At 48.0% G+C, this 26,740-nt stretch overlaps 1 protein-coding gene across 1 annotated transcript in view; it reads left to right on the plus strand.

Annotated features, from left to right (window-relative positions):
- The window catches only part of ptpn13 (protein tyrosine phosphatase non-receptor type 13), a 58,564-nt gene that overhangs the window by 20,269 nt on the left and 11,555 nt on the right, over positions 1 to 26,740 (plus strand). Inside the window, exons 7-31 of the mRNA XM_063011991.1 lie at positions 1,442 to 1,942; positions 6,504 to 6,596; positions 7,109 to 7,187; positions 9,756 to 9,927; positions 10,127 to 10,201; positions 10,873 to 11,047; positions 12,440 to 12,590; positions 13,118 to 13,256; positions 13,434 to 13,586; positions 14,347 to 14,529; positions 15,048 to 15,210; positions 15,777 to 16,131; positions 16,251 to 16,357; positions 16,636 to 16,695; positions 16,829 to 16,918; positions 17,558 to 17,665; positions 17,751 to 17,882; positions 19,355 to 19,596; positions 20,578 to 20,706; positions 22,900 to 22,993; positions 23,730 to 23,815; positions 23,927 to 24,068; positions 24,564 to 24,784; positions 25,503 to 25,601; positions 25,706 to 26,037. Coding sequence (XP_062868061.1) covers positions 1,442 to 1,942; positions 6,504 to 6,596; positions 7,109 to 7,187; positions 9,756 to 9,927; positions 10,127 to 10,201; positions 10,873 to 11,047; positions 12,440 to 12,590; positions 13,118 to 13,256; positions 13,434 to 13,586; positions 14,347 to 14,529; positions 15,048 to 15,210; positions 15,777 to 16,131; positions 16,251 to 16,357; positions 16,636 to 16,695; positions 16,829 to 16,918; positions 17,558 to 17,665; positions 17,751 to 17,882; positions 19,355 to 19,596; positions 20,578 to 20,706; positions 22,900 to 22,993; positions 23,730 to 23,815; positions 23,927 to 24,068; positions 24,564 to 24,784; positions 25,503 to 25,601; positions 25,706 to 26,037 — 4,081 coding nt within the window. The remainder of the gene's footprint in view (positions 1 to 1,441; positions 1,943 to 6,503; positions 6,597 to 7,108; positions 7,188 to 9,755; positions 9,928 to 10,126; positions 10,202 to 10,872; positions 11,048 to 12,439; positions 12,591 to 13,117; positions 13,257 to 13,433; positions 13,587 to 14,346; positions 14,530 to 15,047; positions 15,211 to 15,776; positions 16,132 to 16,250; positions 16,358 to 16,635; positions 16,696 to 16,828; positions 16,919 to 17,557; positions 17,666 to 17,750; positions 17,883 to 19,354; positions 19,597 to 20,577; positions 20,707 to 22,899; positions 22,994 to 23,729; positions 23,816 to 23,926; positions 24,069 to 24,563; positions 24,785 to 25,502; positions 25,602 to 25,705; positions 26,038 to 26,740) is intronic.

Raw genomic sequence — 26,740 nt, forward strand, 5'->3', positions numbered from 1 at the left:
GTGGTTCGCTAGAGTCCCAGAACCTCAGAAATGACCCTGTGACCCTTTTGAAACTGATAACTGTTATCAGTTCATGCTAAAATACTTAGGCTCAGGGCTCCATCATTTCAGAGAATGCATGCTCACTCCTCTGGAGTCCAGCAGGGTTGTGCGTTAGGTCATTTGTCTATAAAGCACACGCTTGTTGTTTTGTGTGGCTACACGGCCGAGCTGTTGTCGCTCCTAGACGTTCCTAGTTAACTAGTAGATGGAAATTGGGAAAATAAAAGCAGAAAACGAGATTTGATGATTTGATGGGAAGCCTCGTTTGTTTGTGACACTGAACCTACAGTTTCGATGTTTCAGCCGGAGAGGTTTCTCCTCTGTCGCCGCTGACGAGACGAATATTTTGGACGACGATTTTCGGCAGGAGCGTACCGCACGACCGCCGAGCGGAAACGACGGGCCGTTTAAAACAGCCGAGAGCTGGAGCAGATCCCAAACCGGGTCTTTTCCCAGCACCTGAAACATCTGTGTTATTGTAGACCTGAATGACTCCTTTGTTTCAGTGTGTTGGTGTGTGTTCACATCTCGACCCAACCGTAACACTCCGGCGAGACCCGGGTTCCTCAGATGTTCCTGGATCTGCTGAACTGCAAGTGGACAAGTGTTTCTTTCCTGGTTTGGGGCCTGAGGGGGTTCCGATTCTGCCTATTTTTAACACCATGAGTTGGTTTGTTAAGACCAAGTGCCCAGTCCAGTTTGTGTTCAGGATTCTTTGTCCAGGAAGGTTAAGGGCCCCCTGTGGATAGTGGGTGAATTTTGGGCCAGTAGATGATCAGTTGAATCATCAATTGTTGTTCCAGAGAAGTCGTGGCCACTGTTCCCAGTCAGACCCAGTAAAAGATACGGCGCTGTTTGACTGGTCAGTTCCAGACAGGATGGTTTGGCCTCCGTTCCTTTTAGTTCAGATAAAGATGGGATGGGATTCGTTTCGGTCAGTCCCAGTGGTCACTTAATTTCAGTCACAGCAGAAGCAGCAGAAGCAGGGTGACCTTTGTACTTGTACCCAGTAGTCCCAGTAAAGGAGGTGTGACCTTGTATGTATTAGTCCCATTAAAGGAAGTGTGGCCTTGTACCCATTTGTCCCCGCAAAAAAGTGTAGGCTCGTACCCATTAGTCCCAGTAAAGGTGTTGTCTCCTGTGTCCTTGTACCCAGTAGTCCCAGCAAAGGAAGTGTGGCCTCTACCTGTCAGTCTGATGAAAATAGGTCTGGCATCATACCCATCAGTCCCAAAAAAGATGTGGTCATTATACCTGACGGTCCCAAAAAAGTGGGTGAGACCTCTGTACCCATCAGTCCCAGTAAAGACCATGTTGTGACCTGTCCACTTGAAGGACCAAAAAGTGTGTGTGTGTGTGTGTGTCCACGCTCATCCTGAAAATCTCTTTCTCCGTGTAGGTCGCAGTGCAGCTCACCGCGTGCTGGACCGCTATAAAGCTCGAACTCAGGATCAGACGGCGCTAAACCGGGGCCTGAGCCGCTCCATGGGTTCGCTTCCCACCCACGACGGCCTCAGCCCGGGCGAGACCCTCCATCCGGACCCCCCGCCCTCCAAAACCTCGTCCGACCGCCTCCCTCCGACGTTCGACGGCCAGTCCTCGGACGTGGACGACCGGTCGCTGCCCCAGCACAGGAAGAAGACCTGGGTGTCGTCCGTGGACTTGGCCTACCTGGACCCTGACGCGCTGCGTTTCGGAGCCCTGGAGGACGCCCGGCGGGGCAGCAGCGCCCTCAGCACACGCTCTGCCGGCAGAGCCAAGTCGAGCTCGCGGTCTCGGGGTTCGCAGTACTCCAGTTTCGGGAGTCTGGAGATGAAGAAGGGTCACGCGGCCGGCGGGGCGTACGATAAACTTCTGGAGCGACACCGGAAGCTGCACGCGCTCACGCAGGCTATCGATGGTGAGTTTGTTTTGTTATTGTTCTAGTGTGAGCTTGTTTTTGAGAGAAAAGATTAGCTAATGCTCGCTAAATGGCTAGTTTTGCATATTTGTATGACTTAATTACTAAAAATGCCTGAAAATCCAGACACATTTGATGCTTCTGGAAGGTTTCGAGTATTTACGAGGCTAAGCTGAGCTTATTTGACCCTTTTGTGCCTAGATTTACTGCCCCCTGTGGCCAGAATTGTAATTAAATGTGAACTATTGCTATTAGTTCCCTATTACGGTTCCTTTGCCGCTTGCACCACCCCCACACTGGCCGAGGACACTAGCATGTGTAGAGTTCTATATTTTCTGTTGCTGTGGCGTGTAGCTCTGCAGCGCTGGTTAACCGGAGCTGGAGGGATTCTGGTCTCAGTGTGTTGGACTCTCTGTGCCGGCCCGTGACAGCCCCAGCGTGGAGCTCTGCGGCGCTGGTTAACCGAAGCTTGAGGGATTCGGGTCGGACTGTGTTGGACTCTCTGTCCCGGCCCGTGAAGGCCCCGGTGTTTCCTGGCGCGACCCTCTGCGGCGCTGGTTAACCGGAGCTGGAGGGATTCGGGTCGGACTGTGTTGGACTCTCTGTCCCGGCCCGTGAAGGCCCCGGTGTTTCCTGGCGCGACCCTCTGCGGCGCTGGTTAACCGGAGCTTGAGGGATTCGGGTCGGACTGTGTTGGACTCTCTGTCCCGGCCCGTGAAGGCCCCGGTGTTTCCTGGCGCGACCCTCTGCGGCGCTGGTTAACCGGAGCTTGAGGGATTCGGGTCGGACTGTGTTGGACTCTGCCGGATTCTGTGTGAGTCACTGTGGCACCGGTGGAGAGTTTCCTGGAACTAATCAGGGCGACAGATAATTACAGGCTTTCAAAGCTCACACACTTATACAAGCAAGATCCAGACCAAAAGATAAATACACACACTCACCCCCCTGTTATACCCCCTTTATACCCCCATCACCCCGCTATTACCCCCTCAGCACTGTCGACTGACCGGGACTGTTTATTGCTACCGTTTCACCCAGCACGTGAAATATAGACATTCGATCATAGGTTCAGGGTTTATTATTAGTGGAAAAAAATCTGATTGTAATAGAGGTATAAATAAATATAAAGTAGTAATAAATCCTAAAATGGGTGTAATACTACTACTAATAATAATAATTATACAAATAATAATTCAAATAATAATAACAATACAAATAATAATAATAATAATACAAATAATAATAGTTATAATAATACAAATAATAATAATTCTGTAGTAGTAATAATAATAATAATAATACAAATAATAAATACTTCTGTAATAATAATAATAATTCTGTAATAATAATAATAATAATTCTGTAACAATAATAATAATAATTCTGTAATATAATAATAATTCTGTAATAATAATAATAATAATTCTTTAATAATAATAATAACTAATAATAATTCTGTAATAATAATAATGATAATAATAATACAATAATTCTATAATAATAACAATTCTGTAATAATAATAATAATAATAATATAATAATAGTAATTCTGTAATAATAATAACTGTAATATAATTCTTTAATAATAATAATAATAATTATAATATATAATAATTCTGTTATAATAATAACTGTAATAATAATTCTTTAATAATAATAATAATTATAATAATTCTGTTATAATAATAATAATAATAATACAATAATTCTATATTAATAATAACGACAGCTTCCCTCAGATCCACCACTACACGTCTGGTTCCATGCCCTCCTGAGAACCTTCTCTGCTGGAGTTCTGGCTCTGACCGTGTTCCGTACTGAACTCTTGGAGACTGTAGAGAGGAAATTGGGACCCGTGGCATTAATCCGGGGCTCTGTGGGCATCGCCGGCTCGTTTCCTCTGATGTGCTGACGTGTTTAATGTTTCGAGCTGCCGGCTCACAGAGACAGACGCTCACGCTGCTTTACGAGGAACGGGGGAGGGGGGGGGGGGTAATCAGGGGCAGGAAGGGGGTTCCTCGTTAGGGAGATCGTTAGCGTTAGTGACCCGACGTCTGGGGCGCCGTTATAGCGGATTTATACTCTGTATGGACAGAAGTATTGGGACACCTCGACATGTGCATTAATAAGCGTTAAGATGTTTTTATCTCCTTGAGGCGAATCAGCTCCCGTTTCCATGTGATTTTGGAAGGTGACTGTGGGGATTTACACCCATTTTGTCAAAAGTGCTTCTCCGAGGTCAAGAACTGATGTGGGGCGAGGGCGAAATCACAGCTTACTTTGATGTACAAAGACCAAGCCGCCATGATGGAAACAGTATTAGCCGTACAGTAGGGTGGCATCCGGTGGTACCGCCTGTCCCGCGACCCGGTTTTGCTCCGGTTGGCAGTGTGAGGCAGTGTGAGGCAGTGTGAGGTTCTAGTGTGTACTGCAGTGTTTTTTTGCACAGCTGTAAAATCAGTGATGGACTAAACAGAAGCTGCAGAGGAAATAGCTACGCGCGCACACACACACACACACACACACACACACACACACACACACACACACACACACACACACACTTTCCCTCCCCCGTGGGGTGTAGTGTGTTTGGGCAGCTCCAGACTCGTACCCGTGGGAGGAAACGTTCCGAAAGGGCACGCTGGGTGAGGAGTTTGTTTCTGCATGCACTGCTCGCTCGAAGTGTGTGTGTGTGTGTGTGTGTGTGTGTGTGTGTGTGTGTGTGTGTGTGTGTGTGTGTGTGTGTTTGCGCTAATATAATATAACAGTGGCTTTGCAGTGCATCTGTAACAGCCTCCACTCCTCAGCCAGGGCTTTCCGCAATACTTTGGACTATGTCTGTGGGGATTTGTGCCTCTTCTGTGTCATTATGGCTGTCAAGTGTCATTTATGTCCGTCTGTTGTGGTTCAGGTCAGGGTTTCGGGAAGTCCACTGGAGTTCCTCTACACCTCTCTTCATCAACCTCAAAATATTCCCACTAAGTTCTGATGCGCCTCGTAGCAGCGGGCGTGGCTGACACACCCAAACCCTTGTATAAGAGGGACGTCCAAATACTTTAGGCCATATATTGTGTTACAGATGTGCAGTAGCTTTCCCTTGGGTTAAAGACCACTGTTCCAGGTACATCATAGTGGGTGCAGGCAGACTAGCCCTGTTTATGTGGGCACAGAGAAGTCATCGACTCTCGTCGGTCGTCGTGCCTTTGCAAACCACAAGCCCATGCTCAGGTGTTCAAATACTTTTGGCCATATAGTATACGTCCAGCAAGATGTACACTGTATAGCCAAAAGTATTTGGACACCTGAGCATGGGCAAAAACAAATGCTGTTAGAACAGAGCGACCCGTGTGTGTCGGCTAGAACGACAGCCACTCTGTCTGTGGGAATTTGTGCCCATTCATTTGCTCAGGAAAGCCTCAGTCGGTGTTCCGTTTCATCCCAGAGCTGTGTTTCTTGCTTTGTGCACGTGGACCTTCCCTAAACTACTGCTGCAAAGTCAGAATCCTGTGATTTCCATTATATAATTGATTTATTACACCTGTTAGCAACTGCTGTGCCTGAAACGCATGATATCAGTCATTAGAAGGGGCGTCCCGATACTTTAATGCGGATCGTTTTCACATGACGGTGATTATTGTTGTTCCGAAACTCGGTGGACTTGTGTAAATCCCTGCAGAATGTTGCTTATGTGAAGCACGCGGCTCCCGCTCACACACCAGCCGGATTATCAGGTTCAGCCGAAGCCGGTACCAGAACGCTGCCGTGACCCGAGGGGACGCGAGTGCCGGCGTGCTTTAATCTCAGTTTACATTGTCGTCAGGTGATGACAGCGCGCGCGCGCGCACACGCACACACACACACACACACACACACACACACACACACACACACACACACACGCACTCTTAAACCAACACACTCCTGAGAAAATAAACTATCGCAAGAAAACACTGAGACGCCCAGCTAAAACAAGCTACCTAATGTAAACCTAAATAAAGTAGTGAATACCACGTCCAAATGGGCACGTTGGCGCGGTGGGTAGCACTGTCGCCTCCCAGTGAGAAGGTCCTGGGTTCAATTCCCAGGTGGAGTGGTCCGTGTGGCTTTCTGTGTGGAGTTTGTTGTTCATAAACATTATGGTGTGTTATTATTCATATACTGTAGGTTGCACTATATGGGCAAAAGTATGTGGACACCTCTTGTAATGATTTAGTCATTTCTGCCACATCCGTTGCTAACAGGTGTATAAAAACGATATATGGTAAATGACATGCTTTTAACATGGTGGCAACAGTTTGGGGAAGTCCCCTTTCTCTCTATAAAGCCCTGGTCTAGAGCCCTGGTCTCGACACTTTGGGGATGATTTCAACTCACTGACTGAATGGGCACAAATTCCCACAGACACACAATACACAAACTCTTGTAGAAAGGCTTCTGGGCCCATTCTGTGTGGAGTTTGCATGTTCTCCCCGTGTCCGCGTGGGTTTCCTCCCGGAGCTCCGAACTTCTCTGATGTTTGGTGATTGTTTTTGTTTTTTTGTATTTTGGTGTTTTTCAGACCCCATGCAGACACACCGCAGTTACCAGAGCGACTACAGCTCGTCCAGCGAGAGTCCGTCGGTCACCTCGTCAGATCCAGATTACAGACACGGTGAGTGTAAACACACCCTCACACCTCGGCGTGTTAGATGAACAGACTCGGCCGTGCTGTTGACCCGCCCGGGAGCACACACGGGCACAGTAGGCTGTGTCTGAGGTAGGGAAAGGTGAAATGGGGCTGGATGCTGGGTGGGTGGGCGCTCTGATGTTATTTGGCGGACAGGTGCATGGGTGGACTGACTGACAGGTTCATGACAGGTTCATGGACATGCAGTCGCCGACCACTTCTTTTCACCCGCCAGAGTCTCACGGAGACCCGTATGGCGTACGGAGAGAATGGGTTATCTCTCATGCAGGCGCCTCGACCCATTTGACCTTTCCCTACCTCAGACACAGCCGACTGTGCCTGTGTGGGCTCCCGGGTTCATGACGCCCCCACAGGCAGGTGCATGACACGTAGGCAGGTGCTAATTGTTTGTATAAATTAATAATTGTTCCTCAGAAGTCCCGTCCTTATATTTATTATTGTTTCTCACGCAAATAAATCAGTGTTTTTCCCCACAGCTAAACGACCCGACGAGTTGAGACTCTTCAGTTCACAAGTGGCTCTGTCAGAGAACAGCAGCGGCACACAGAGATACAGGTACACACACACACACACACACACACACACACACTGAAGTGGGAGTCCAAATACTTTACGAAATGTTTATCTTTTGGCTCTCTGACAGCAGGTCACGCAGCAGGCGACTAAAACCCGCGGGTTCGTTTGCACAATTAGCGTCTCGGGTTTCTGCAAAGCTCCACGTTCAGCGCCGTGTTGTAAGAATGTGGTTCTCAATGTGGCCCGACCTGTGAGCGCTCAAAAACGCTGATGTTATCTTCATCCCGCCGTCCGATCGTCCCGGCGGAAGTGTTTCAGTGCATCTCCAGCTGCAGCGATCAACTGTTTCACAAGCAAAAATGATTTGTTTGATTAATCAATTTGTTTTAAATTAAATATTTAAAAAAACAAGAGATAAATGTGAGGGAAAATAAAGTTATTCTTAGAACTATTTCAGGATGAAGGATGAAGTGCAACCGGGGAATTGGGTATGACTAAATTGGTAGGTTAAAAAGGATAAATGCAAATTGCAGAATGCAAGGACTTATTTTCTTCGATTGATTGATTGATCACAGAAACACGTCCATGTTGTGCAAAGGAAATAAAATAAAAAATGTGATGTACATATAATATATCAAAATATACAAACTATAATAATATAAGCATATAAAGAACATAATAACAATAAAATAAAACCTCAAAGGTGCAGTTCATAAACATTATTATATTGTAAGTTACACTATATGGCCAAAAGTATGCGGACACCCCCCGGTAATGACGATTAAAGGTAAATAAAATGCTTTTAACGTGGTGGCAACAGTTTGGGGAAGTCCCCTCCCTGTGCGTTCATGATTACGGCCCTGAGGTCCAGTCGCTTTACACAGAACTCGACACTTTGGGGATGAATTCGACTCTGGGTCCGATTTCACTGACTGAATGGGCACAAATGCACAAACTCTTGTAGAAAGGCTTCCTGGAAGAGTGGAGGATATTCAGTATACAGTAAAATGCTGATGGATTTTTGAACCTTATGTCCAACAAGCTCATGGTCAAACGTTTGACCAATGTCTGACCGAACGTCCACTTTTACCTGCACGTCAGTGCTGCCATCTAGTGGTTCGTTCTGTTAAACACATGGTTCATTTTTAAAACGAAATAAATCTCTCGAACCCTGATCAGATCACCAGAAAGATCAAATTAATACATTTTTGTCTTTAAACTGAGTGACTGTGGGATCATATTTATTGTTTGCAGTCTTTTGGGATTTTATTTAAATCTTTATAAACACCTCCAGCCTCTTGTACACACACACATATACACCGATCAGCCATAACATTAAAACCACCTCCTTGTTTCTACACTCACTATCAGCTCCACTTACCATATAGAAGCACTTTGTAGTTCTACAATTACTGACTGTAGTCCATCTGTTTCTCTACATGCTTTGTTACTCCCTTTCATGCTGTTCTTCAATGGTCAGGACCACCACAGGACCACCACAGAGCAGGTATTATTTAGGTGGTGGATGATTCTCAGCACTGCAATGACACTGACATGGTGGTGGTGTGTTAGTGTGTGTTGTGCTGGAGTTTTTAAATACTGTGTCCACTCACTGTCACTCAGTGTCACTGCAGTGCTGAGAATCATCCACCACCTAAATAATACCTGCTCTGTGGTGGTCCTGTGGTGGTCCTGACCATTGAAGAACAGCATGAAAGGGAGTAACAAAGCATGCAGAGAAACAGATGGACTACAGTCAGTAATTGTAGAACTACAAAGTGCTTCTATATGGTAAGTGGAGCTGATAAAATGGACAGTGAGTGTAGAAACTAGGAGGTGGTTTTAATGTTATGGCTGATCAGTGTATATATATATATATATATATATATATGCTTGCTCATATCTGAGTGGGTATGACTGGGTTTATTGTATCTCTGTGATGAACTGGCATCCTATCCAGTGCATTCCTGCCTTAATCCAGTTGTTTGCAGGGGGGTATGAGAGCACTATTGTGCTAAAATTGTGCTAAAACAGCCATGAAATGAAAATAAATGGTGTATAAGCACCTCCAGCACCTTTAAATAGCGTTTGTGAGAAATAACTTGTATTATTTTTCTGATTCTGCTGATATTTCCTGTTTTTAAACGTTAAAATGATATTGCTGTAGTTATTATATCGTTATTACAGACTTATATCACATTCCATACGAGTTTGTGGAGCAACCCTGACAGAATGAACAGACTGGGGAGAAAAAAAAAACATTATAATGCATTTAAATGGCATTTATATTTTTATATGTTTGTTTTAATAAAAATATTAGACACATGATATTCAGTGCCGGTCTGTAAAATACGTCTCGTGATTTATTTGGTGCAGAGATACCTAATCATGTTAATCGTCTGGGCTGTAAAAGCAGAAAGCCTCTCGTTCTGGTTTGCATGTGTCCTGAACTCGGGCCGTTTTGCATGTTTGTTGACGCCACGGCTTGTTTTCACCTCGACGCGACAGCAGGAGCGCGGCTCTGAACCTTCATCCCGCGGATCCCGGCGGGATTCTAACCTGCGCCGGGTCTCGTCGTGTCCTGATCTCTGTTCCGTCTGAGCGCAGGATGTACGAGGCGGGGCAGGAGGCGTTTAAGACGGAGCTGGTGATGCCCAGGCCGGAGGACGAGGCGCGGAGGCTTCAGGCCCGGCTCTCACGCGCTTCCGTCAACGACCTGCGGGAGGCGCTGAGGAGCAGCATGATGGACGTCAGCGGCCTGCAGGTCCGCAAGACTAAAGTGAGTCTCAATAATTCACACTTGAGCTGTACAGAATTAAGGCGGGATTTGAACCCACAACCTTATTGTTGAGACGGAACATCCGGCTGCTTGATTGATAAACAGTATTTTTAAAGAGGTGACGGTGTGGCTGAAACACACGGGCTCATTTTGTGCTGTGTGTGTGTGTGTGTGTGTGTGTGCGTGTGCGCGTGTGTAGAGCTTCTTCGGCCCAGAGTTTGTGAAGATGGCCGCTGAACCGGGCGTGGTCCTGAGCGTCCCTGCCTCCATCACGGTGAGTCGCAGCACATTTAAATTCGTTTGCATGTTCCGGGACGCTGGCGCAGCTTGTTTGTTTTAAGCTGCAGTGCGTGGGATGGCAAGATCTAAGCAACTGAGGGTTAGGGGCCTCGCTCAAGGGCCCGATAGTGGTGGAGCTTGAAGTGCTGAGATACCACTGACTGATTTTATAACTCTGCAGCTCTTGTTCCTACCAGGAAAGTTCTACTCATGATGAGGGACAGTGGTGACTGTCGAAGGGAAGGTTATTGGTGCGAGTCCCACCATTATTGGGCCCCTGCGCAAGGCCCTTAACCTTCTGGCAGAAAATAGATCTTATAATCCTGTATTATATAATATATGTATAAATATATAATGTTTTGTGTGTGGGAGGGGTCGCCCCATGTTGGATTGGCGTCCTGTCCGGGGTGCGTGACCGCATCACCCTCTGTGATTCCCGGGAAACAGGGCCCACCGCGACCCTGACCAGGGTAAAGCGGCGCTAAAACATGGGAATACAATTCTTGTCACGTGATAGGTTAGTCAGCATGTAAAGGATGATCCTGTGTAGGTCGTATTATTCAATTCATCCCAAAAAATAGCTGGAACATGAAATGTCCTTCCGACACTATTTCCAGATGTTTAACGTGTGTGTGTGTGTGTGTGTGTGTGTGTGTGTGTGTGCAGAATAAACGTGGCAAGGACGAGCACAGCCCGCGGAAGGTGTACGTGGTGCTGCTGAACGGTCAGAAGCTGAAGGTGACCTGTGATGTCAAAGCTCTGAGTAAGGACGTGATGGACATGGTGATCGCTCACGTCGGCCTGGTGGAGCATCACCTCTTCAGCCTGGCGCAACTCAAAGGTAAAAGCAAACGTGCACCCATAAACGGGGCCCCGGATACCAGTCGGGCACGGCTCTGATGCCACGTGCTTCCCTTACTGGCTACTTTATTGTGCTTCAACAGCCTCCCCAGTCTCGGGATCTGAATTTAATAGAGCGAGTTTTCAGATGTGCATTCACGGCATTTGGCAGACGCTTTAATCCAAAGCCAGGCAGCTGTAGCCTAGTGGTTAAGGTAATGAACTAGTAATCAGAGGGTCGCTGGTTCAAGCCTCACCACTGCCAGGTTGCTGCTGTTGGGCCCTTGAGCGAGGCCCTTAATCCTCAATTGCTCAGACAGTAAACTGTCACACTACTGTAAGTCGCTTCGGATAAAAGCGTCTTGTAAATGACAAAAATGTAAATGACGTACGACCACAGGACACAATCAAAGCCATTAAGGGTTCGGGGCCTCGCTCAAGGGCCCAGCAGCAGCTGTAATTTGCAGCAGTCATTTCAACACGAACCCAAAGCTTTACGGATTGTATTTAGAACATATTTACGATATTCAGCTGACTTACTATTAATAATCCAATTACAGGACACAATCAAAGCAAATAAAGGTTCGGGGCCTTGCTCGAGGGGCCCAACGGTGGCCATAATCTGCGGTAATTTTGCGAGGTAATCAGGTCAACACTGACCAAACGCTATATGGAATGCATTTAGAACGATGCTTTATATTTACGGCATTTAGTAGACGTACTCCAGGGTTAAGGGCCTCGCTCAGGGGCCCAATGGTGGCAACCTGGCAGACCTTAAACTGCCACAGCTCTTACTCCAACCAGGAAAGTTCTAGTCATAATGAGGGACGGTGGTAAATGCCAAATGGAAGGTTGTGGGTACAAATCCATCCATCCACAAATCCATGCACTGGGATTGTTGGGCCCTTGAGCGAGGCCCTTAACCCCTTGAGAGTGTAGGATGACGTAAAATGTGTCTGTCTAGAGAGAGAGAGAGCGAGCTAGGTTTTCAGACGGGTCCCATTGTGTTAGCAATTGAGACTTAAGGGCCTCGCTCAGGGGCCCGATAGTGGCAACCTGGCAGAGCTTGAACTGCTGCAGCTCTTCTGTGAAGGAGTTCTAGTCATGATGATGGACGGTGGTAACTGTCACAGGGAAGGTTGTGGGTACAAATCCATGCCCTGGGATTGTTGGGCCCTTGAGCAAGGTCCTTATCCGGCTGAATTTAAAAATCTGCGTGAAATATTTTGAACAACACAAGAACAGTTTGAATCTACCTCACAGCCGTCGAAATATAAAGATGAGATAAAATAATCAGACAAAAACATAATACTGTGCTAAACTTAGAGGTAAAACCCAAATGAATAAATATAAATAATTATATTTTAATCGTTCTGTGTGTGATTTTTTTTAGATAACGAGTTTTTCTTCGTCGATTCCGACACCAAACTCTTGAAAGTGGCTCCGGACGGATGGAAGGACGATCCCAGGAAGAAGAAAACCGACGTCAACTTCACTTTATTCCTGCGGATCAAGTTCTTCCTGGACGACGTGAATTTCCTCCAGTGAGTCTAAAATAAAACGTCTGGCTTGGTGCTTCTGGTTTTGGGCTCTTGGTCTGAAGGTTTTGAGTTCAAATCCCAGCAGTTTGTCTATTTTTAATGCATCGTTTTCTCCAGTTTTCTTGCCAATTTAGTCATATCCAATGATGCGCTTATATTTCACCACCACTTCTGACCGAAGAGGGTCATGAGTAACACGCCAGCTCCGACACGTGTGCTGAAGCAGACCGCTTCTTTTCCCCTACATTAGTCGGATTCATGTGGAGATCCGTATCGCGCACGGAGAGTCACGCACCGATCTGTTGTTCCCTAGAGGAATCCGCTAGCCAATCATTGTCCTTATAGGCACCCGGGAACAGAGCTGAGATTCTAACCTGTGACTTCTAGTGCGTTTTACCGCTGCGCCCTTGACCACCTCTGCCCTCTCTGATCAAGGGTTTGGGGTGGCAGCAATGACAAACATGATCTAGATGATAGCTTTCGAATGTAATGACTTTTGTCCTGAATTATTCTTTCGTTTCCCCCTTCAGACACCCCATGACGAAGCATCAGTACTACTTACAGCTGCGGAAGGATATCCTGGAGGAGCGGACGCGCTGTGAGATGGAGAACGCCATGCTCATGGCCTCTCTGGCTCTCCAGGCCGAGTTCGGGGACTACCAGCCCGAGGTAGAGCCGTAACCCATTCGGGGGCCTTAAAGATAAAATAAATAATCGGCTTAAATTGTATTTGCATCAATAAATCGACAAAAATTTTGCTAGAAGATTCAGAAACAGTTTCTGTTCAATAATGCACGTCTTACGTCACATTAAAAAATGCAAACTTTTATTTATTTTCCCTCTCAGCTGCACGGGAAGACGTATTTCCGGACGGAGCACTACGTTCCCGCCAACGTGCTGGAGAAACTGGACCAGACCTCCATCAAAGAGGAGCTCACCAAACAGCACAGCACCTACTACGGGATCAAAGAGGAGGAAGCCGAGTTCCAGTTCCTTAGGGTGTGTGTGGGTGTGTGTGTGTGTGTGTGTGTGTGTGTGTGTGTGGTGCTCCTAGCAGATACTCCAGTAGGATTGCGCCCATATTTGGGGGTGCAGGGTTTATCCCGGATGCCCTTCCCTCTTATTTCTGTCCGGATTTGGGACCTGCACTTAGAGCGCGCTGACATTAGCCAATCATGTCTGTGCAGACGCCCGACCGGCCGATAGCACAGCTGATATTCAGACCCTGGATCCCTAGGTGTCAGCAGTAGTGGGCGGGCGTAGTTTAGCCACCCGGTCGCCCCTAAAATCAAACCATGATTCTCCGGGTTCCTACATTATCCCCTCTTTAGGTCACCCTAAATTTTTCTTTCGGGGGTCGGTTGCCAGGGTGAAGCGCTCAGTGCCAGGGTGCCAATAATTTGTACACAAAATTTAGACGACAAGGCACCCAGGTGGCAGAGCGGGATATTCCCCGGGAGTTCAAATCCTAGGTCTTCTACCTGTCGGCTGGGCGCCCACCTAGTGGCCACAGTCGGCGGTGCAGCGGACGAAATCGGCCGCTCGTCTGCTGGATGGGAAAAAGACAGGACTAAAGGGTGGGCAAAAAAAAGGGGTCAAAGGACTGTGCACTCATCGGAGGGGGCGTGGGGCAGGTAAATATACCCTCCTCGGATGCAGTCGGGATCCCCAACAGTGGAAGAACAATTGGCTATGACTAAAAATTGGGAGAAAAGGAGAGACAATAACTGGCGTCCTAATGGTGTCTGTGGTCCCGCAGGAGGGTCAGCGGCTGATGGAGTACGGCGTTCATTTCCACCGCGTTCTACCGGAGAAGAAATCCCAGACGGGCATCCTGATGGGCGTCTACTCCAAGGGCGTCCTGATCTTCGAGATGCTGAACGGGAACCGAACCCCCGTCCTCAGGTTCCCCTGGAGAGAGACCAAGAAGATCTCCTTCACGGTAAGATCTGCACCACACACACCTACGGTCCAGGTCCAAAATTATGCACCCCCATCACCCCCTTCCCTAGAAAAATCAATATTTAGGATCAAAAATATACAGACGGCAACTTACCGGACTAAGAATCAGAAGGTTGCTGGTTCAAGTTGCCCTTTGTTGGGCCCTTGAGCGAGGCCCTTAATTCCCAGTAGCTTAAACTGAACACGTGAATATAAAGATTAATTTGGTGGATTTTCTTGTGGCCTCTTAATTGCTATTTAATGGTTCTATTGAACTACAGCTGACTTCTCTTTGCCCGTATAATTAGGGCTAGTTAACCCCCCACCCCTAACTCTGACCCCCTTTTCCCCCAAATGGTGGGGGAAGTTAATTTTGGATCAAAACTACACAGACAGCAAGTCTGTTATGGAGGCTCAGAGGTTAAGTTACTGAACTAAGAATCAGAAGGTTGCTGGTTCAAGTTGCCCCTGTTGGGCCCTTGAGCAAGGCCCCTAATTCTCAGTTGCCTCTTCTTACAGAAAAAGAAGATCTGCCTGCAGAACACGTCCGACGGGATCAAGCACCTCTTCCAGACCGACAGTCAGAAGTCGTGTCAGTACCTCCTGCGCCTCTGCTCGGACCAGCACAAGTTCCACCAGCACATGAAGACGCGCCAGAACACCCAGGAGCAGCAGGAGATCGGTACGAACGCGACCGTATACGTCAGAGCCGGGGGGCTGTGTCTGAGGGAGGGGTGGGTGGATGGGGATTCGGATGGTCCTCGTACCTGCTGAGGCCTCGGCTAGCGAGAACCACACACACACCCGTCGATCGCTTCTTTTCACCTGGCAGGGGCGGGGTCTCACAGAGAGCAGTATAGCGTACGGAGAGCCAGAATCAGGTGCCATGACCGGTCAGCAGAGGCCGCACTTGCCCCGGCAATCAGGAACCCAACAGTTTTAGCTGTTGTCGCTTACCATATAGACACATACGTGTCTGTGTGGGCGCCCGGCTGGCTGATAGCACCCACTTTTATTATTTAATTATTAGCTCATTTTGGTAAAACGTCCCACGATGTGCTGGCTTCTGCGACGCAGCTCCGGGAAGCTGGGTTCGATCCCCGCTTCCACTGTTGAGGAAGCACGTGTCACCCTGTACTCATACCCCAGAACGAGGTCGTTCAGTAGGGACAGAATCAGGATGACGTTAGCTTTAGTCTTCATAGACTGGCACTGAGATGTGACCTCCTCCCACCCTTCTCCTTCCAGAAAACTCTCCCCTGAACATCCTGCAGTACCCCGTCGGCCCCGAAGGCCTCAGCAGGGCCATCAGCATGGCGAGCCTGGCGGCGAGCGCCACCACCAGCACCCGTTCCAACCCGGAGAGCCTGAGGAGGATCCCCAGCCCAGAGGAGGGCGCCTTCCCCGGCCTCAGCGCCGCCTCCAACTCCAGGCTGAAGAGCCGCTCGCATCACAACCTGGCCCAGGTCCCGGAGTCCCCGGAGCACAGGGTGGGGCACTACATCAGCCATCTGCAGGGCGAGCGCTCGCAGGCGTTCCTGTCGCCGCATCAGCGCGCCGGCTCCGACACGGACTCCATCGCCGTGGACGCGCAGCCCGAGAGGTGAGAGTGTAGGAGCGAAAGTATTGGGACGCCCCTTCTTTTTATTCTTAATCTTGTATGAATTTTTTGATCCGGTGCTCGTATTTATTCCCGCTGTTATTACTTGTCTCCGTCTGCAGCGGGTTCAGCTCCGCCGGCCAAGACGTTCGGACCTGGAGCCCGAAGAGCCGAGAGAAGGATTCAGACTCGTCGTCCGGTGAGGAGGAAGGACCGCCGTATGTCGTAGGTCAGAACTGAACCAGAACCCTTTATTTAAAAGAGACTTTTCATTGTGGCCAAAAGTATGTGGACACGTGGCATTTACCAGCTGCTTTGTAACTGAATGTAGTCCAAGCAACTCCAGGGTTCAGGGTTTTGCTCAAAAGCTAAACGGTAGCGACTTTGTAGTGATCGGGCTTGAACCTGCAACCTTCTGATCACCAGTCAGGAATCTTATGAAAGCAATGTGTTACTCACGCTGTCCTCTGTGTGTGTGTGTGTGTGTGTGTGTGTGTGTGTGTGCAGGTGTTAGCATGCATAGCTCTGGTTTACCCTCGACCCCCGTCTCATCCACAGGAATGAGCGGTAAGATCACACGTTCTGTGTTCAGCCTCGTTTTGATAAATGCATGCCGGTGGGTGGGTTGGTCAGGGAGGCGGGGCTTAGTGTCTCTTTGCATATGTACCAATCGTAACACGGAACATTAAACGTTTTACAGATTCTCTCAAAAGGAAGCTGGACCTGCTGCCGTCCCCGGAGCACCAGATTAAAACCGTTAGTCTGAAGAAAGATGCAAAGTTCGGCCTGGGTGAGTTAGAACTGATACCCTCCTGTGCTTTAGTACACGAGGTGTGGGTGTGGTCTCTGTACCTGTCTGCCCTTGTGAGTGAAGGTGTGGGTGTGGTCTCTGTACCTGTCTGCCCTTGTGAGTGAAGGTGTGGGTGTGGTCTCTGTACCTGTCTGCCCTTGTGAGTGAAGGTGTGGGTGTGGTCTGTGTACCTGTCGGTCCTTGTGAGTGAAGGAGGTGTGGGTGTGGTCGCTGTACCTGTCGGTCCTTGTGAGTGAAGGAGGCGTGGCCTTAGTACCTGTCAGTCTGAGTGAGTGAAGGAGGCGTGGCCTCAGTACCTGTCAGTCTGAGTGAGTGAAGGAGGCGTGGCCTCAGTACCTGTCAGTCTGAGTGAGTGAAGGAGGCGTGGCCTCAGTACCTGTCAGTCTGAGTGAGTGAAGGAGGCGTGGCCTTAGTACCTGTCAGTCTGAGTGAGTGAAGGAGGCGTGGCCTCAGTACCTGTCAGTCTGAGTGAGTGAAGGAGGCGTGGCCTCAGTAGCTGTCAGTCTGAGTGAGTGAAGGAGGCGTGGCCTCAGTACCTGTCAGTCAGTTGTGAGTGAAAGAAATGTGGGTGTGGTCGCTGTACCTGTCAGTCATGTTTGTGTTTGTGATTTTCTCCAGGTTTTCAGATCAGTGGAGGAGAAAGCGCCGGCCGGACGGATCTGGGCACCATCATCAGTTCCATCACTCCTGGAGGACCCGCCGACGTCGACGGACACCTAAAACCAGGTCAGGCTCCCCAGACAGACAGATCTAATGAGGCAGATACGTTACCATGATTACAGAAGTGACCGTTGGGTGTGTGTGCGTGTAGGTGACCGGTTACTGAGGGTGAATAACGTCAGCGTGGAGGGTCTATCTCACGAGGAGACGGTGGAGACCCTGCAGACGGCTCCCGACCACGTGACTCTGACGGTGTCGCAGTCCAAAGAACAACTCTTCCCAGGTAACACCTGATAACCGCGCCTGCTTTTAACAAATGACTAAATTACTGCTGCAGTTACGCCCTCTGCTGGCTGATCGATGGTACTGCACATGTGACGGAGGGGGCGTGTGTTAGTCACGACCCTCCTCGGTCAGGAGTGGAGGTCTGCAGCTGTATAGAGGGACAACAATTGGGTAATTGGGTATGATTACATTGGGAGAAAAATTGGGGGTAGGCAAATAGATGGATTGATTGGATAAAAAGGTCATGGATGGATGGACGGTTGGATGGATAAGTAGATCGATGGATGAATGGATGGACAGAGGAGTGGATGGATGGATTGATGAGTAGATGGATGGATGGATGGACAGACGAGTGGATGGATGGATGAGTAGATAGATGGATGGATGGATGGATGGATGGATGGACAGACGAGTAGATGGATGGATGGAAGAGTGGATGGATGGATGAGTGGATGGATGGATGAGTAGATGGATGGATGAGTAGATGGATGGATGAGTGGATGGATGGATGAGTAGATGGATGGATGAGTGGATGGATGGATGAGTGGATGGATGGATGAGTGGATGGATGGATGAGTAGATGGATGGATGGACAGACGAGTGGATGGATGAGTAGATGGATGGATGGATGGATTAATAGATGGATGGATGGATGAGTGGATGGATGGATGAGTAGATGGATGGATGGATGGATGGATGGATGAGTAGATGGATGGATGGATGGATGGGTGGATGGATGGATGGATGGATGGATGAGTAGATGGATGGATGAGTAGATGGATGGATGGACAGACGAGTGGATGGATGGATGGACAGACGAGTGGATGGATGAGTAGATGGATGGATGGATGGATGAGTAGATGGATGGATGGATGGATGGATGGATGGATGGATGAGTAGATGGATGGATGGATGGATGAGTGGATGGATGGATGGATGGATGGATGAGTGGATGGATGGATGAGTAGATGGATGGATGAGTAGATGGATGGATGGATGGACAGACGAGTGGATGGATGGATGAGTAGATGGATGTTGGATGGATGGACAGACGAGTGGATGGATGGATGAGTAGATGGATGTTGGATGGATGGATGGATGAGTAGATGGATGGGTGGATGGATGAGTAGATGGATGGATGGACAGACGAGTGGCTGGATGGATGGACAGACGAGTGGATGGATGGATGGATGAGTAGATGGATGTTGGATGGATGGATGGATGAGTAGATGGATGGATGGGTGGATGGATGGATGGATGGACAAGTAGATGGATGGACGAGTAGGTGGATGGATGGATAGATGAGTAGATGGATGGACAGATGAGTGGATGGATTGCTGGTCAGACAGACTGAGGTGGTCCCTGCTTGGAAGACTGGTAGATGGTTTGGTGCTTGATAGACAGACGTCTTGACGGGCAGACTGATTATAGGATGAGTAACTAACTCCACCTGTCTGCTGGTCCCCTCAGATCTCTCCAACCTCGACGAAAAGCTGAGACCGGAACTCAACGTGGACCTTCCCGCCGAGGATCAGACCCCTGCCACGCCCACACAAACCAACGGCCTCCACACGCTGGACTCCACCCCTCCCGCGCTGCCTCCCAAAACATGGAAGGCCAAAAGCCCCGAACCGGCCAAAGAGAGGTCGGACCGGGGCGACTCGGACATGGACGAGGACTCGAGTGTGCAGGACAGACTGCGGTCCAAAAAGGTACCGTTCGAAATCATCATCTGACCCCCCCTGATAGAGCTTTGAAGTCTTTTTACTTTCATGTTTTAGCTTTGATGTTTGGATGTTTGTTGTTTCTTGCAAAATTGTCAATAAATTTGAATAAATGTATCAAGAACGAGATTTAATCAATATTTTATTACGTATCCCAGGAGATCAGTCAGGACCACGACTGTGGGGACCCCTACCCTCGTACCAGTACCCCTAAATTTGCCCTTCCTGAATCAACCCTCCTGTTTATATCTGGGCTCGGGATCTGACTGAGAGTGCACCGACAGACACGACTCCCACTGACTACAGAAATGTTCCCGAATAGAACACGAATTCCCACAGACACACTCCAAAATCCTTATTAATGCCTGTATTTATGTCCAAACCGGCACATACGTTATATGGCCAAAAGTATTGGGACACACAACCATGAGCTAGGTGGACATCTTGCTGGAACAGCCTGCTTTGTCTGTAGGAATTTGTGCCCATGCTGTGAGGTGGTTAATGTTTGGTGGAGTCAAATCGGAGCAGGAAAGGGCCTTCCCCAAACTGTTGCCACCAAGCCTGAGTCATAAAATACACTTTTTGTTTATTTTTTTATGCACCAATCAGCACAGAGTGTGGCTGGAACACCTGAATCTACACACACTATGCGGTCAAAAGTATCTGGACACTCGACGTCCCATATCAAAAACAAACACCATTAAAGTACGTAGAATGAAAATAGAGCCTTCTGAGAAGGCTCCTCACGGGTAATTGAAGTATGTCTGTGGGAATTTGGGGATTTCGGAACACGTGAATTCAAGAATTGAAGGGGCGTCCCGATACTTTTGTCCATATACGGTCGCATTTTGAATGTGGATGCGACGGACGATCGCATGACGCTCGCCTGCACTTTTAACCCCGCATGTCCGGAGCGCCGCGTGCCCGAGGCTCCGTCCGGCCTTACGTGTATATCTTCTCTGTTTGCAGGACGCCCCGCCCGTCTCGGTCCCAAACGGACTGACCGCTGGCGGCCCAGAGGTCAATAGTCTCCGACCCGGAGATCTATTTGACGTCGAGCTGTCCAAATCGGACAGCGGTCTGGGCATTAGTGTCACGGTACTGTTCGGAAAGGTTTTCACTCTCTCTTTACTTCTTCCTCTTCCCTTTGTTACTCATCACCGTGTGTGTGGTTGTTGTTTTTCCTCCCTGTAGCTCGTGCTGCTCTTTTTGACGCTCGCCGCTCGGCTTTTGGCAAATGCATGCAGGTTTTACGCCTGACCGTCCTGACGGTAAAACTCACACACACATCACCGACGCATCGGCGTCGCATCGGAACCGGGAACGTCGGGTTAAAAATCAGGGTTACACGTCGGGTTAAAACGGAGCTCTGACGGTGTGTTCGTGTAATCTGAATCCTGGTGATCACAGATCTCACAAATGCTCCCGAGAAGAACACGAATTCCCACAGGCACACTCCAAAATCTCATGCGAAGCATCACCAAGTAGAGTCTTTTGGAACAGGATGTTCAAATCGGCACCGTGAGCTTGTCGGACGTCCCGTTCCAAAACCGTGAGCATAAACTCTGTTCTGTGAAGGCTTTCCCTGACATCTGAAGTGTGTCTGTGGGAATTTGTGCCCATAAGATGGTTTCTGGTCATCACAGATCTCACAAATGCTCCCGAACGGAACACGAATTCCCACAGACACACTCCAAAATCTCGTGCAAAGTGAAGAGTCCTGGCTGTTACAGCTGTACTTTTGGAATAGGATGTCCAGTGAGCATAAACTCTGTTCTGTGAAGGCTTTCCCTGACATTCGAAGTGTGTCTGTAGGAATTTGTGCCCATGAGGTGCAATGCACTGCACACAGGGTTTACAGGCAGTTAAACAGAACTCGCTCGGCTATCTTTCTTAACGGTAAAATTCATGCACACTTTACTATTTGAGTGGTGGAGGAATACAGAGGGCGTAGTGTGTTCCTCTGGTGGTCTCGAGTGACTCGGCAGTAACAAAACGCTAGCCTGACGGTGCCGAGTTTGAATCTCAGCTCTGCTATCGGCCGGTCAAGGCGCCTACACAGACACGTGATTGGCTGTGTGTCTGTCTGGGGAGGGACGACGGCTGAAACAGGGTTCCTCGTCTCTGGGGCAAGCGCGACCTCTGCTGGCCAGTCGAGAACCTTGCAAGTGGTGTAAACTTAAATAAAATATTATTTATTACAACCAACTGGGAAAAAAATCATTTATTTTAACTCCAGTCTGTATTTGAGACACAAGACGTCAACTTCACCTCAAATAATAGAATTTTTGACAGATTAAGGTTGTTTCGGGACTTAACGATCAGGTATCAGATAAAACGTTTGCGCTCTGATGTAATTTAGACGCTTTAACGTCACTATGATCCAAATAACATCTTAATGTGGGTGATTCTGATCGTTCAGGTGGATTAACGTGGTGGATCATGGCGCTCTGACTCTCCGCCGTGTGTGACTCTCTCTGGGATTTTGATTTGCATGCTGCTTTGCTTCGACTCACAATGGAAAAAAGAAAACGCGACATTTCCGAGCCCGATTAACAACCTCCAGATGATGCTGCTGCCTTTTTTATTACGTTTTCAGTTTGGATTCTGTTTCCGAATTCTCTCTTCACTCGTGCTGGTTATCGATGCTTCTTTAATGTGTTTCGGCCTCCGAATGAAAGACGAGGAGCTTTAGCTTCCTGCAGAAAGGGAAAAAAAGACGAAGCACTTAATCCATCGGAACGTAAACGTGTAGTGCTGTTGTCCTCTCGGGCAGCTATACATGATTGAGGAGGGGGGGGGGGGTGGGTATTTAAATGACACCTAAACCTAAAAACCTAACACCTAAACTATAGGAGCAGCTGAAGGACAAAATAACAGAAAGAATAATATGATTGTTAACTAGCTAGTTAGTAATAATAAAATTATATTCTGTTATAATTTATAATTGTAAGTTAGTAAGATGCTCAGTTCTGTTTTTTTATTATTTGCATTTTTAATCAAATAAGATTTAAATAAAGATTCTAATAATAAAAATATATTTTTAAAATTTATAAACTGACACACACAGGACATATCGGGGGGGGGGGGTCATTGTCATGGTCATTGCTAATGACCATTAGCAATGGTCATTTATTTTGACCATTGCTAATGGAACCCGACACACCCACACCACCCCACTCAACCACCACCAACCATCCCGTCCAGTAGAAACCATTTCCCGAACCCCGTAGCCCATGCCCGAGTGATACTGACATTTCCGGGTGCTGATGGGTGTGTTGTGTGGTGCAGGGTGGATCCAACACCTCGCTGAAGCACGGCGGCGTTTACGTCAAGGGCGTCATACCTAAAGGAGCGGCCGAGCTGGACGGCAGGATCAAGAAAGGTAACGACGCCTAAAAACGTTCCTGTGTTCAATTCCCAGCTGGTGCGGTCCGGGTCTTTTCTGTGTGGAGTTTGCATGTTCTCCCCTTGTCTGTGTGTGGGTTTGCTACGGGAGCTCCGGTTTCCTCCTGACAGTACAAAGACGTGCAGGTGAGGTGAATTAGAGATCCAAAACTGTCCATGACTGTAATCAGTAACAACCTTGGAGCTTTTGGTCTTGACACGCTATATAGCCAAAAATATTTGGACACTTGATTATGAGCTGCTTGGACATCCTTTACATTTACATTTTCGGCACTTAGCGGACACTTTTTTTCAAAGCGACTTACAGCCCTGTGACACTGTAGTGTCTAAACAACTAAGGGTTAAGGGCCTTGCTTAAGGGCCCAACAGTGGCAACCTGGCAGTGGTGGGGCTTGAACCAGCGACCTTTCGCTTATCAGTCCAGGACCTTAACCACTAGGATACAATGTCCCGCTTCACAAACAAGTGAACAACAAGATTTTGAAGTATGTCTGTAAGAATTTGTCCCCAAGGAAGCCTCAGTCGATGTTCCGGTTCGTCCCAGAGCTGTCGAGTGGGGCTGAGCTCAGGGCTCTGTGCAGGACGCCGGAGCCTCTTGTTCCTGTCCTTATATTATCGAGCTTTCTCATGCTGTATGTTGGCTATCATTCTGGGTTAAAAGATCTGAGGGTTCTGGACTGAACTGGACGTTTTTATGATTTCGTGTTCGGTAGGAGACCGTGTGGTGGCGGTAAACGGGAAGAGTCTGGAAGGAGCCACTCATAAACAAGCCGTGGAGGCTCTGAGAGACACCGGGCAGGTCGGCACGACTCGAAACTCTACAGACACTAGAATTAATTCTTCATCACTTCTATTTCTTTCAATTAATAAGTAAATACATCTTTTATTTCTTATTACGTGTTTTTTAAAGGTGGTGCATCTGCTGTTGGAGAAGGGGCCGCTCCCAGTGGACAGCGTTCACGCCCCGGTCACCCCTCAGGTCACATGGACCAGCAGGGACGCCAAAGGGAATCCGAAGAGACCGCGGCCCGAGTACGGCTTCATCACGGCAGGTCAGTGTGGGGGCGACGTATCCCAATCAAATATTCTACTACGTCTGAGACCTGGGGGTCCAGGGTTCGAATCTCGGCCCAGCTATCAGCCGGTCGGCCGTCTGCATGGACGTGATTGGCCAATGTCTGCTTGTCAGTGCGCTCTCAGTGCAGGTCCCAAGCCCATGTACTAATAGGAGGGAGCAGAGCCGTTGTGGCCCCCTATGTACAGCCAGAAGAAGGAAAAAATGGTTCTACCTGTTTAAATAAATTGATGCGAATCAATCACATGTGCTAAATCCCGGTCAGGGTCACAGTGGGTGTGGTGCCACCTAAATTCTGGACAGGATTAGATTACTGTATGAGTCACAGGTCACCTTTGCATGCACCTTTGCTCGCTTGGCTAATCACTAAGACTGCTTAAAGCGCCATTGTCATAAAGTTGGCACTGTTGGGCCCCTGAGCGAGGCCCCTGACTCTCTCTAACGCTTCTCTCCTTGTGTGTTTCCCCGACAGACAACGTGTTTGATGTGAGCCTGCTGAAGAACACCTCGGGTCTGGGCTTCAGCTTCAGCCGGGAGGAGAACGTCCCCGGCGAGCCGCCCGGCGCCGGCACCAGCATGGTCCGGGTCAAGAAGCTGTTCCCCGGTCAGCCGGCGGCCGAGAGCGGTCGGATCCGCGTGGGCGACGTCATCCTGCGCGTCAACCAGACGCCGCTCAAGGGGCTCACGCAACACGTACGTCCATACATCAAAACAAAACACCAAACAAAATATACTGAATATATTTGGCAATCTGGTCACACTGTGGTTTACAAGGTGTAACCTAAAGCCCCCACAAAGGGGCGCTTGTGTACAAGTGCATTCCTGTTTTATTTGCCCGTTAAAATTTGTTTATTTAATTATTATTTTTTTTTTTTTTTCTCTGCGACCCGACCCAGGAAAGGTTCCAAAATATATGGACGCCCCATCGTAAGCTCTTTGATATGCACTTTTTATAAGGTGGGAAGGCTTTCCTTAGGATTTTGGAGTGCGTCTGTGAGAATTTGTGCCAGTTAAGTCGAGGTCAAGTGTTCAGCGATGTCACTGTACTCAGTACGGACCTTTCTATATGCACAGATGTACTGGAACAGTGAAGGACCTTCCCCAAACTGTTGCCTCATAGTTATTTAGTAAATGATTACAGGTGTCCTTATACTTTAGCTTCTGTTTTGATGAACCATAAATGCTCCCAGTTCTCAGAAGCATAAACCAGACCTGAGGGAACTACCTTATATGGCCAAAAGTATTTGGACGCCTGACAGAGAAGCACATTGGACGTCCTGTTTCAAAATGAGCCTCAGTTGACATTCCAGTTCGTTCCGAAGCTTTTCTTCATGATGTGAATTTAATAATTAGAAAGGGGTGTCCCAATACTTTTGTTCATATAGTGTGTGTGTGTGTGTGTGTGTTGTAGGAAGTGATCTCAGCTTTAAGAGGGACGGGACAGGAAGTGACGCTTCATCTGTGCAGACCTGAACCTGGAATCCTACCTGATATGGACTCATCTAACCAAGTACTTAAAAACTGCTTTTATTTTTTCATCTTGCTCATTCTGACGTTCTCTGAGATCCACGATCGATTATTCACATTTATTTATATTTAATTCCGTTTCCTCAGACCCCGGTGTCGACCCCCAGGAAGGAGCCTCCTCCCAAACCCAAGCTCGCCCCCAAACCGGCATCGGCGCCCCAGGAGGACGCTCAGGGGGCGGCGGGCGAGGCGGAGCAGGCGCTGGAGAGGCTGCTGATGAAGTCGCCGACCCGCCGGGACAGCTACAGCGACACCTCTGAGGAGGACGAGGAGGACGAGGAGGGTTTCAGTCCCGCCGGGTTAGAGCAGCTCAGACAGATCCGGGAGCAGAACAAGGTGCCCTGGCAGCTGGACCACACGGTTCACTCGGGGTACCACGGCACCAACCAGTCGGCCGACGAGCCAGAAACCAACAAGAGGTCAGTGCTGGGTTTCTCTGTCTGGATGTTAAGGGATGTATCGGAACACCCCAGAAAGACTCAAATCTCAGCAGAGCTGTCGACCTGGCCGGGCGTCCACACGAACACACACGGCCGTGTTTGAGGGAGGGAAGGTCGCATAGCGTCTCCGGGACTGGGCCAATTCACTAGATGAGGATGGGGGTGGTCATTTAGACAGAGCTCAGCATGGCTCTCCTAAGTTTTATTTATTTATTTAATTATTTAATTTAAAACAAACTTTGAAAACAAACTTTAATAATTAGCAACTATTTTAAATGTATTTATTATGATTGTTTTTATTTATCTATTATTATTTTTAAATGAAAAGAAAAGCAACTTGATTCTTTATTTTTTGAAATTTAAAAAAGAAAAAAAAATCAATGAATTCAATAAATAAACAAACAAAATATTATTAATTTCATAATAAATAAATAAATATTTTTGTTTATAAAATTGTGGTGTAAATTAATTAGAAAAATAAAATATTTATTTATTTATTTTTCAATTACCTGAATTTTAATGACATTTTAATTAATTTTAATTATTTATTCATTCCCTTTTTGATTGGTTGATTGATATAAGTAGCACTGTCGCCTCACAGTGAGAAGGTTTGATCCCTAGGCGGGGTGGTCCGGGTCCTTTCTGTGCGGAGTTTGCATGTTCTCCCTGTGTCCTGTGTCTG

This window comes from Trichomycterus rosablanca, chromosome 16 (assembly GCF_030014385.1).
Source record: "Trichomycterus rosablanca isolate fTriRos1 chromosome 16, fTriRos1.hap1, whole genome shotgun sequence".
Lineage (NCBI taxonomy): Eukaryota > Metazoa > Chordata > Actinopteri > Siluriformes > Trichomycteridae > Trichomycterus > Trichomycterus rosablanca.